This window comes from Anas acuta, chromosome Z (assembly GCF_963932015.1).
Source record: "Anas acuta chromosome Z, bAnaAcu1.1, whole genome shotgun sequence".
Lineage (NCBI taxonomy): Eukaryota > Metazoa > Chordata > Aves > Anseriformes > Anatidae > Anas > Anas acuta.
The window spans coordinates 62,485,347-62,497,825 of record NC_089017.1 but is presented as its reverse complement, the minus strand read 5'-3'; the positions used below and the strand labels follow the sequence as shown (position 1 = coordinate 62,497,825).

The 12,479-nt window shown below is 36.3% G+C and overlaps 1 protein-coding gene across 7 annotated transcripts in view; it reads right to left on the bottom strand.

Annotated features, from left to right (window-relative positions):
- Positions 1-12,479, bottom strand: part of BDP1 (B double prime 1, subunit of RNA polymerase III transcription initiation factor IIIB) — a 56,653-nt gene that overhangs the window by 35,160 nt on the left and 9,014 nt on the right. For 4 of the 7 annotated variants that reach the window (XM_068667536.1, XM_068667538.1, XM_068667532.1 and 1 more), the window contains exons 6-16: positions 11,816-11,949; positions 11,296-11,390; positions 9,613-9,667; positions 8,824-8,967; positions 6,867-7,154; positions 6,468-6,645; positions 5,232-5,391; positions 3,251-3,327; positions 1,711-1,855; positions 947-1,023; positions 181-337 (exon numbers count right to left, since the gene is read on the bottom strand). In XM_068667536.1, the coding sequence (XP_068523637.1) occupies positions 181-337; positions 947-1,023; positions 1,711-1,855; positions 3,251-3,327; positions 5,232-5,391; positions 6,468-6,645; positions 6,867-7,154; positions 8,824-8,967; positions 9,613-9,667; positions 11,296-11,390; positions 11,816-11,949 (1,510 nt within the window). The remainder of the gene's footprint in view (positions 1-180; positions 338-946; positions 1,024-1,710; positions 1,856-3,250; positions 3,328-5,231; positions 5,392-6,467; positions 6,646-6,866; positions 7,155-8,823; positions 8,968-9,612; positions 9,668-11,295; positions 11,391-11,815; positions 11,950-12,479) is intronic. The other 3 variants (XM_068667535.1, XM_068667537.1, XM_068667534.1) reach the window with 3 other exon arrangements.

Genomic DNA, 12,479 nt, shown 5'->3' with positions numbered 1-12,479 from the left:
ATCTCCCAGCTAAGCTGAGGTCCCTACACAGTAATCGTAGTCACTACTGGTTAAATAAGTGCTGATTCCTGGTCATATTCAGAAAAAGAAAAAAATAAGTTAAAAATAATAAAAAAAGAATGTTGCCCAACAGGTTTCTAGCTAACATATTATTTCCAGTTATCTTACTCCACAAAGTACCTTTTTAGTTCCCTCCTCAGACTCTGGATGAGACATTTTATCATTTCCTGAACTGTTCTCAGGCTCTTTCCTTCCAGATGCTCTTGTAACATTAGGTTTAAATCTCTGTCGACATCCTCTAACTCTTGTCATTCCAATTACAGTTTTCTCAGGCTCTCTGCACAAAGGATTCAAAACAATGAAATTTATTCTTATATTCAAATATTCAAGCCTTATATTCAATGAGTTGTGCAACTTTCTTTACTTTTCTTTACAACTCAATATTACATTGAGTTGTTCTTAGAAGGATTTGCATATAATTATGCAAGTTCCTTCACATTAATACCAAACTATATTCAGTCTTAAGGGTGTGAAAACTTCATTTATCTAGTTATTGAAAGAGATGAAGTTATCACACAAGTGAGGAACCCAAACAGACTACATGCCACTCCTGCTCCAGCAAGTGTCAGAAATGGAGCCATGAACTGGTAGATGAGGTGGGAGGATAGCCAAGCCATTGTTATCACCTTTTTTTCCACCCAAATTCCAAATAACATTGGTACTTTATAAAGCAATACTTTCTGCAATTTCCCAGAAAAGCAGCATGTATCTTCTACTGTAGTACCATTACTGGAATCATCCAAGAAAATGCCAAAGTTGATTTTAAGATTCATATTAAGTTTTTGACTTCACTGTTGTCTTTTTATAACAGCACTATGCAGAATGAAGTAACAATTATAGACAGAGTTAATACTAATGAAACTGGAAAAGTAGTCTCAATACTTACTCAGATTTCGTATCCAAATCCATATTCTCCAATTCTGTGACTTCATCTCTGTTTCTTCTACTGTCTTGCTCAGAGCACTGTAATTAAGGCAAGAGGAGGTGTGGTTTAACACAGCCACTCACATTCCCCCAAGAGGGATGGAGGGGAAGAAAATCGCAAGGGTAGAAGTTAAGAAACTCACAGGTTGACATACAGCTTCATGCATCAAAAAAGTAAACAAAAGAAAATCAAAACCAAGAAAAAATGAGGGATGCAAAATTCAACTGTCCAGCACCAGGCGACTAATGCACAGGCAGTCCCTCCACAGCAGCAGCCCTGGCAAACACCTCCCAGTGCTTTGATGCTGAGCACAATGTCCTGCAATATGGGATGTCTATTTGGTCAGCTGGGGTCATCTGTCTTGGTTATGTCCCTCCCAGCTTCTCATGCACCTCTAGCCTACTTTATAGCAGACAGTTCAATAAACAGAAAAGCCCTTGACTCTGTATAAGCAGTGCTCAGCAATAACTAAAACATCCATCAGCACTATTTTCATTACAAATCCAAAAATAGAACACTACACAAGCTATTATGAAGAAAATTAACGCGGTCCCAAAACAAAAAAAAAAAAGCAAGAAATCTTGGTCAAATGCACAGATAGATACCTCAGAGGTAGTTCTCAGAATTTTATGTACTACACTGCAGTTTGTCTACAGGATCAGCACTGATCAAAATGGATACAGCAACAAGTGCATAGCATATTAAGGAACATTTCTCTTTCTGACCTTTTCAGCTGTATTCACAAGTTTTGGAGAGGAAGTCTCGGCCTCCATTTTCTCTTGGTTTGCTGCTTCTTTCTTTCCTGAGGATCTTGTGAAATTGGGTTTAGGTCTTTGCAAGTGTCCTCTCTCTGCTGGCTTTTCAGTTTTACTTAAGACATAAAAAGGGGTAGTTTATATTACTATTACTAAAACACTACATGGTCCAAGACGTACTTTAAGAGCAGCACAAACTGCATTGGTAGTACCAATCAACTGAAGAAAACTGTAATAGCAGAAAAATATAATATACGTTACTACTTTAAGCACAGAATCTCAAATAAACCTTAATACCTTTGATGGCCTTCAGTGCAATCTACTTAAAAATACTTGAAGGAAGCATTTCTTGATTCTCAATAAATAGGAATACTTCTTTTAGGGATTCACAGTTGACACCAGTGTGAACAGGCTTACTGAATTCAACAGAGACAACAAGTCTGCTCCAAAGTACAGTAGATCTATTTGACATACAAAATTTGCTAATCCCTTTTTCTGTCCCTCTATCCCCTTTCAAAGCTACCCTGCTCAAGAACTATGAACTGCTATCGACAAACTCTGTCCTACTGCTCAGTACCACACATTGTTGAAGAATGGGGCACATGTATCAATCTCTGTATCCTATTAACTATTGCAATACAGAATCTCAGGATTCAGACGCTACTTCCCAGAGCCCTACAGATGAGTGATAATCTTTAGATTGGAAACTACTACTTTTTCTTATCCTCTTCCCAGGACAGGGTAAATGAAACTTTGATCGCCTTTACAAGTGAGTTGCCCATCAGTAAGCTAACAGCAGAAGCATGAAATTTTCATATTTAAAAGAGTTTCTACCTTAGCATAAACTAGTAGACCATCTCAAAAATCAACTTTAAAGAATTATACCATTGATTATTACATCTCTGACATATAGAATGGAAACTTTGAGCACAGAGTTGTTTAAACATCACTGCTCAGTTACATATATAAGTATAGGAAATAGTCACAAAGATTAACCTCATAAAGGAGTGCAGCTGAGACAGAGCTGGAGTACCTTCTGGAAAGGTATGTCTCAGCTTACTCTCTCAAATTCCAAAGAGCAAAAATTTCCAGTCAGGAAGGTTTCAATATAGCACACGGGCTGTGTGCAGCTAATAAGCTCTGATGGTCATATGCCATTTTCAGAGAATACAGTGAAGTCCTTTTTTAAGATCAACTTTCCCAACAAAGGCTCACCCATAAAATCACAACATTTCTTCAGAGAAGTTTCTTGCTGTTATTCAGTGTAGAGGGACTAGCTTTTTTCTAAACTCAGTTAATCCTCTCTCATGTCCAAACATCATGTTTTAGTCAAAGCATCATTTGCTCCTCAGCAATCAGAATTTCTATCAAAAAAACTTCCTTGAATATGAAAAAATATCATCACAATCTACTACGTTGTTGAACCTACTCCGGTGAAACAATTACACCCAAATGAAGTCAATATAGGTTTAGCACAAGTACCCCCACAAGTTAATCTAATTCCACTTACATTATTTCAGGCAGAGAATCACTTTCTGATGCACTCTGCTCTTCCTCTCGTCTATGTAAGTCATGTGTGTCTTCGTTCTAAGTAAGAAGAAAAATAAATGATGTGGAAATTGATAAACATGAAGAACTCTTTGCTGTAAGTTAACAACAAGAAGAAACGCTCACAAAGTAACTTCATCTTTTAACTGAATGAAGCTGATAACAGACTCCTTAGGCAATATCGGTTAGTAGTAAGTTTCCAGGTCTAGTATTAAACCAGTTTCCCAAAGAATATGGACCATAACCTGGGGGCGGAGGGGAAGGGGGGGATGTGACAAGAGCAAACTAATCCCAATTACAGTAAAGTTTTTACAGAACCTATCTACAGAATTAAGATAAAAATCTACTGCATGCAAACACTATTTCTCTACTGTATTCATTTGTTTAATCATATTGATAGAATTACATTTCACACATTACTAGTTGGTTATTTCTAATTTTAGATCTCTATTCACATTACTTGTAAAGAAAATCAACGACAGCAGGCCGAGCCAGTTAGAACTTACAATCAAGATTTTCAAAATCATTTACTTTTACCTTTTCTCATGCCAAACAGCATAAGTAATTGGACAGAGAGCTGAGCTTAGCTACATTGGCTACTATGTACCATATGATAGACATGTATATAAAGAATTGCCCTGTTCAGTTCACTGATTTTTATAAATATCATTCCAACTAGTATCAGGAGATTGCATTGTTCTAACATTCCCAACCATGGGTATTTACTGTTTGTGAAGATTGTAAGCAGTTAGTTTTCCACTATGACAAAGACATTGCTTTAGGAAACAGAATCTAAAAGGCCAAAGCAGAAATGATTTGCCCTTAGGTAAACATTAATACTTCAAATTTCCTAATCTCTCACTGTAAAGTTTAGTCATAAGATTGTTCTTTGTCCTAGAAAGACAAAGAAAAATTAATTAATTTGCTCAAATACAAGTCTTCAAACAGTATATTAAGTTACAAAACCAACGTGACTGCACAAGGGTAGAATGATTATCAGAGGAACAGAATAGTCTCTACGTAAGGAGACGTGTAAGGTTAAGACTCTCCAGCCTGAAAAAAAATAATGCTGAACAATGGAAAAAAATGGTTTTATAAAACAAGAATAGCTTGAAGATGATGAACAGGAACATAATAATGGATGCAAATGCATATTACGATATAATAAATTATATCATAACAAAGGGTGCAATATATTGAGCTACATGCATGAAGCTTAAAGCAATCTGAAGAGTATGCTTTTTTTTTTTTTTTTTTTTACTAAGTTAATAATTAAAGTAAGGAAGTCTCAGCTGTACCATGCAGTTGACAACAAATGTAAAGGAAAATGCAAAAAAAAAGCTGCCAAATAAATCATGAATAGAAGCCCCACTAAAGGCTATGAAAAAAAGTCAGATGCAATCTCAGGAAGTCTCTAAACTGATGGAACTGATTACAGCATACCTGAAGAAAGACCACTTAATTTTGGTCCAGTTTCTTACCTTTTCTGGAATACCTCAAACCAGCCAGTACCAGCAGATGAAAGTTTAGACAGGTTTCCATTCTGAGGCAGTGCAAACAATGCAATGATCATCCTGCTCAGCTGCCAGTGTTCCACTAGCAAGCAATGGAAACTTGCTCTAAAGCAGTACATCTTTACTTTTGATGTTGTACTACTTCAGTTTTGAATAAACAAAGCGTTCAGCTTTTTTAATTGTCTGCAAGGTAAGGCAGGCATGAGCAGTATACTATCTGAACGAGTTTAGTATAACAGCCCATTAAAGCTAACAACACTGAAAATATTTAGATTTTGGTGTTGTTCCCAAGCTTTTTGCCTTTTTGACTCCTGATGGTAAAAGCATGACAAAAAAAAACACAACCAAAAAGCAACTTTGAATTATATAAACACTTAACAAGAAAGACAAAGATTTTAAGAAGTTAGAATTTCACAAAAATAAAAATACCATTGTTTCTCTAGTTTCTTCAGATTGTCTTTCTTCATTTCTAATCCTTGAAACTGGCAAATTTGAAAGCTGGATTTCCTGTGATATATCATCTGGGATATTTACAGTTCCCAGCTGAGCAGATTCTGTTTCAAGTATAACATCATTGCTATCTTGAAAACTGAAATCAATAAAAGCACAATAAAAAACACAATATTAGTGTACTCTGATAAAAAGCTAGTTTTGTTTACAGACAGATCAAATTCCACATAAAAATTTATATTTACAGCAGTATGCAATTTTGATATTTAATAATTACATTTTTCAGAGAATCTGAAAAATTCTAGTGATATTCCCATGACGTGAGCTTTAAAACAACTTTTGTACTTTTTCAATGCAAGATGTTAAAATCTCACCTGAGTATTCTAGACTAGATAGTTTTACAAACAGATTTACTGATATAAACACTGTATGCAGACGATTTTTTCCCTCATCTTCTGTAACTATGCTGGGCTCAAGGACAAATACTGTTCTTTCATGTACTTCCAATGAGGAATTAAAGCACATAAAAGTTTCTGGGAAACTGTATAAAATAACAAAACAATTACAGTGTGACTATACAGAGTAGTTACAGAGCATATCAAATGATCAAGTAGTACTAACAGCTTCATAATGACTTTCTCAATTTACTGCTTTCATATCAAAGTTTAACAAAACAAGTTGTTGTTTTTTTTCTAGTAAAAGAATACCCAAGATTGAAAACAAAAGTCTGCCTCTGCCCAAGTTCAACACTAAAATCCAAGCAGCCTTCCTTTTCCACAACAACAACAAAAATATATATTAAAAATAGAAAAAATTCCAGGTGTGCAGTAATAATACCTAACAACATTACCAAGCAGCGTTTTGAGAGAAATTATTAGAGGTGAGGATAATCCAACAGGCTTCATGAACATCCATTCCTTATCACTTTATGATGAAAGGAGTTTTAGATAGAACTTTGGTATTAATGTAAATTTATTTTCCAAGGACAGTGCATCAGGGTAGAGAATATATTGACCGTGTAAACTAAAAACTAAAAAACTAAAAGCTGCTTACCCAGCACTGTCCTTAGAATCTAAAAAACTGCCCATTCTCTGCTACTTAATGTGACAGTAAGAACAAATTTTAAAAATTATTACAAAAAAAATAAAACTACATTACAACTAAAAACTTCAAATCACTTTTTATTTTTCCTAAGCTTTCCACTACAAACATTACCTGCATAAACTGGGATCACTTTCCCTCTCTGTTATGTCATCCACTGGTAAACAGGACTGCGATCTTTCCTCCTCTTTAGTGGGAGGACCATCTTGTTTTTCTTCAATAACAGTGTCCAATTCTTCTCTGCAGGTAATACGATCATCAGTATTTGTATCGCATACCATTTTTTTTCCTGCTAATAAAAAAGAATTAAATAAATGTTGACATTCTTGGCAGCAGCTTAAGAATTTTAGTTCTTGTATCCTAGCTACTGTGAAGCAAGTGTTAATTTAAGACAAGAAAAAAAATCCCAACAGAGCATGACTACCAGTTATTATGATTTAAGAAAAATGTTGTTACCTAAAATATATTTAGTCTAGATTTGGTGTCTAGATTTAAAGTGCTTTTGCCTCTTACTTTTTTTAGAGGATTTCCTTTCCTCTTCAATTTCTGAAGGGACAGCCAGCTGTTCTGGAAAACTGTCCGCTTCCTCTTCAGGATCATCCTTTCTCTTCCTTTTTTTTCTCTTCTTCGCAAATGCTGGCTCTAATGCAACCTGTTCTTCAGCCTGTTCCGAAATGCCCAAGGACTCTTCATTTTCCTTCTCAGCCGTCACAGCATCTGCTTCTGTTTCTGCATCAGAAATTCTGGCCTCCTGAAGATCATCTTGATCATCAAGAGTTTCTGTGCTGGCAGCTTTTGCTACTGAGACAATGTGGTTCCCAGTTAATACATCAGTAGAATATTAGGAGTCATACATTTTAAAGCTATTCTCACTAGTAACATTTTGTGAATTCATACTTCAGTGTCAATATATTACCAGAAAACAGAAACACTTCAGCATAGATTTACTTCAACACTAAACACAAAACACATTCTGTACAGGGGACAACACTTCCACAAGTATAAAGGCAATAAAGAATACACTTCACAAATATTCTTGTTCCTATATTTTTGACCAGGTTACGTATTCATTTTTGAGTCCAGTAAAAACAGATATTGTTATTCCTAAGCAGAATTTTTGTATCTCCGTATAAAGAGGTAATAATGGTTACAGAGAATATGTCAGGAAAATGTAATTTTGATCAACAGATGTACTGTAATTAATAATTCCTGTTTTCCATAAGAAACTTTAATTATTATCTAGCTACTAATTCATAAGCTCTGTTCTGGCTTTAAGGCATTTCCAAAATTCTTCCTGCCTTTTCTAGAACATTTTATCATCATCTTCAGTTCATGCAGAACATCAGACAACCACCAAACACCTTTCCCCGTCGTTTTTACTAGTAGTATACTAACTTGTTCCCCTGTTAAGTAAGAAAGTTAAAATGCAGTAGAAGTAGAAAAGCATTCACATATAGCTTTCCACAAAATACCTTTAAGCTACCATTAAAGTTTATCAACATAATTTTTACAAACAACTTTAAGACCTTCTCAGTGGAACATTTTACTTAATCAAATCTGAAATCGAGGCTATGGAAAAACAGCTGCATCAATTTTAAGAATTTAATTGAAATGCTGCTTCCTAGCTAGCATACTCCTTAAAAGGGTTGTTGTTTTTGTTTGTTCCACAATACTATTTACAAACAAATGTGTTTTTATGGACAAAATATTCAAAAAAAAAACTCAGAATCAGCACTGAAGTTGTAAACTACTGTCAGTACATGCCTTTTTTCATTTAAGCACATTTGTGAAAGAATCTTTCACAGTTACAGAAATAATAAGATACTATATTGTGATCAATAGTAATAAAATTGAATCTTTGTCATTAATTTTGAACAGACCGGGAAATAAAACAATTTCTACAAGACTCCCTGAAGGGAAGAAAAAAAGAATCATTCAGACTTGTGACTTAAACTAAGTATAGGGAAAACGGAATCTTTAAAATCGGTTTAAAATGTAAGAAAAATGTAATTAAAAAGTAACAGAACATGCCAAAATATGGTTTTGCCCCAAGGATTCTGAAAGCAAATTTCAGAATTTCAAATTTTCAAATTTTCCATTGAGAAAGTGGTCAAGTATTGGAATGGGCTGCCTAAGGAAGTGGTAGTGCCTCTATCCCTGGAGGTATTTAAGAGGTGTGAACGTGGCATTTAGTGTCCCGGTTTAGAGATGCAACTTGGTAGGTCATGCTGAAGGTTGGATCTAGAAGGTCCTTTCCAGCCTAAACGATTCTATGATTACCACCCTGGACATTAATGAACTACATCTGAAAAATAAATACACCATGAAGCCAGGATTCTCTCCCTCTAGAGAATTCTCTCTCTCCTGTCTAGAACAGGAAAGGAAGAGATTCGCTACATGATTTTACTTATGCTAGCAACATATCACTGACCACTGCTCTTAAGAGCACTCAAGCACTCTTTTGAAATACCTTTTGGCTTCTTACGAGGCCTTGGTGGTTTCTTTTCCTTTGGCTTCTGGTTTCTAACTGTCTTTTGCTTCCTCTTTTCCTCATCTGCCAAGACTTTTTCAAGTAGCTGGGCAAACAATTCAAAATCAAAGGGCCGCTTTTCTTCTAACAGATTAAAGGAAAGAAATAAAAAAAATTAAAGGTGAGAATTTTTCCAAGTTTTTACTTTGTGAAATGCTCAGTAGTACATGTTATGGCCTAAAATATAGATGTTATATATGTTTAAACAAAGAATCTTTTGAAAATAATTTCTGCATCACCTGACCAGGCACTAGAGGTAAAAAAAAAAAAAAAAAAAAAGATTACAGCAACTTGGTTTTAAAAAACAGACAGTAAAAAGGTCACAGTACTCACCATAGTATCACAAAATATATTAACATATATTAACATGCTGATTCAAGATTTATATATCTCATTCAGATAACATACAAAACATTTAAAAATTCTCAAAGCAATTCACAATTAGTAACTGTGCTAAAAATTATCATGAATTACAATAATGAACTGAATGCATATGGAAAAGGGTATATTAATCTCATGTTTCAGAAAAATAAAAAAAATAAACATAACCATAACTGTCAACCTTATTTCTCAAAAAAAATTAATATGCCCCAGCTTCTAAACTCACCTATGACCAAGAACCTTGGTCATAATTAATTCAAGCAAGGCAAAACACAAAAATGATAATGAAGAAAGATGACTAGCACATAAATGACTCGCTGTAGGGTGGGGTACACTTCCTTTACTTACTGAAAGCTTTGTCTATCCTCCATCCATTTGCTTTTTCCTCACGTTTGAACTTGTTCTAAAAAAAAAAAGTCCTTTTCAGTAAGCAAGAAATGCAACAAGATACTGTAAAATACAGAAGATCAAAGTAAGCCTTATTTAATGCAACAAAATTTTCTACAAACTAAAGTTGTAAAAACTTGCAAGCACGCTGACAGAACGTAAGTTTGTGTAGTGGGTTTATGTGGCAAGCTTTTGATAGCAGGGGGCCATAGGGGTGGCTTCTGTGAGAAGGATCTAGAAGCTGCCCCATGTTTGGGAAGGGCCCCACTGCTGACCAGAGCTGAGCCAATAAGCGATGTTGTTTTGCACCTCTGTGAGAGCAAATTTAAGTCAGGAAAAAAATGCTGTGACACACAGCAGCTGGGAGAGTGAGAAGAGTGAGAAACAACCTTGCAGGCCTAGGTCAGTGAAGAAGGAGGGAGATAAGTGCTCCAGGTGCCAGAGCAGAAGTCCCCTGCGGCCTGTGGTGAGGACCATGGTGAAGCAGGATGTCCCCCTGCAGCCCATGGAGTACCACGGTGGAGCAGGGTTCCACGCTGCAGCCCGTGGAGGAGACCACGGTGGAGCAGGTGGCCCTGCACCGACGGAGGCTGCCGCCTGTGGAAGACCCCTGCCGGAGCAGATTCCGGGCCACACCTGTAGCCCGTGGAGAGGAGACCATGCAGGAGCAGGTGACCTGGCAGGAGCTGCTGCCCGTGGGGGAGCCAGGTTGGAGCAGTTTGCTCCTGAGGGATGGACCCCATGGTACGGACCCATATCTGGAGCAGATCTGGAAGAGCTGCTGCCTGTGGGAAGCCCACACCGGATCAGTTCATCAAGGACTGCATCCTGTGTGAGGGACCCCACAGCACAGGGGATGAGCGTGACCAAAAAGGAGCGTCAAAGAAGTGTTACAGACTGACCATAACCCCTGTTCCCCCATTCCCCTGCGCCACTCAGGGGGAGGAGGTGGAGGATGGTGGATGGGGGATAAGGTGCTGGTTTCTTTCATTTGTTTCTCACTTCTCTATCTTGTTAGTAAGATTTATTACCTATTACTATCTCCCTATGCTGAGTCTGTTTTGCCTGTCATGATAATTACTGTGTGATCTCCTTGTCCTTATCTCAACCTTTGAACCCTTTTCATCGTATTTTCTCCCCGTTCCTCTTTGAGGAGGGGGAGCGAGAGAGCAGTTGTGGTGGAGCTCGGCCGCCCACCCGGGTAAAACCAACACAGTTTGCTATTCAGTTTTTCATATAAAAGCTAAAGTTTATTTTCTTTCATTAATACATATCAGCCGTAGTTTCTGATTCTTTTCGACATCTTTGTCCTTGCTTCCAGTATAAGCATAGTCTGAAATACAGAAGGTTTTCCCAGCTGCATACCAAGAAAGAGGTAACACAAAAGAGCTTCATCAAACATCCAATATGTTTATCAGCATTTTTCAATTAAAATAAAATCAAGACAAACTGCCTAGACATGTTAGATTTACTAGATTACTTTTATGTTTCCACCTCCTGGAAACATTTATTAAAACCACTGCTACAGAGCCAATTAGCATTAAAATTACCAATACCGATAGGAAGCATAGTAACAGAGAAAGATAAACAAAAAAAGGGGAAAACATATTTTTAATCAGTTGATTTAAGCGCCTTAATCTTTACCTTAATTTCTGATCTGGCTCTGTGAGGAAACAATCGTCCAATCAAGGAAAAGTCTGTTCCTACCATGCTGATAGCTAAAAAGAACATGTCTGTTTCTGGGAGGAAACAAATAAATAAAATAGTTATGCATACAAACACACACACACTTAAAAACAAATTTCAAACTTAAAAAAAATAGATAGATAACTTTCAGATTACCGACAGTGATGGCAAGTTAATGCAAACTTACACATCTGATAAAGCACGCTACCATTTCAACAGCATCTAAACATCTGTGACAGAAGCAGTCATGGGTACCCTACAAAAGGCACTGGATTTTTTATTTTTTTTTTTAATTTGCCTATTTTCATAGCAAACATCAAAGCTCTGCTTGCTGCAAAGAATTCCAGGGTTGAGACCATGTCACACTTAAGCAGATCCATCAACTTCATTGGGAATAAAATGCATCAAATATAAAGTATTGGTAGAAACAGATATTTTTTTCTGCACACTTAAAACATGAAACCAGAAGTATTCTCACCTTTATTTGACCATGGTTTGGTGTAAAAACTTTTCCTGAAGCTGGAATACGTAGTTGTAGAGCCACGCTCAAAGATAGGATCATTTTCTTCTACAACACAAGGACCTTTAGTTCTTAGAACTTCTACAGTTAAACTGGAAAAGCAAACACAGAAAGAGACTTATATGACAATATCACTAGCAAGACATATAGTTGGCATTTATAAACTTGTTTTTTTCCATTTTTATAAGATTTAGTACAAACAGATAAAATTAAAATACCTGCCAAAAAAAGACTGTCTTTTTAATATCCAAGAATTTATTTTGCAAAACCACACAATGGCCTCTCTAAATTCTTTTACATCATGGCCTAAATCTCATGGTAATAATGCATTTTGAGAACCCAGTAATTTGGTAGCCTAATACTTTTAAAAGTCATATTCTAAGCAAACTTACTGAAAGCACTGACAGCTGAACAGAGCAGCAACATGGAAGAGATAAAGCTAGAGCAAATCATATTGACATCTAAACAACAATGAGCAGATTATTGAAACTGTGAGAATCAAAGAAGTGAACTAGATAGGACACATCTGGAAGTGTGACAAATACTGACAAATTTTATTTCCTGTAACAAAGCATGGTACCCTCCTTTGTATCCTTCTCCAAAACCACGTTTCTCAGAGAAA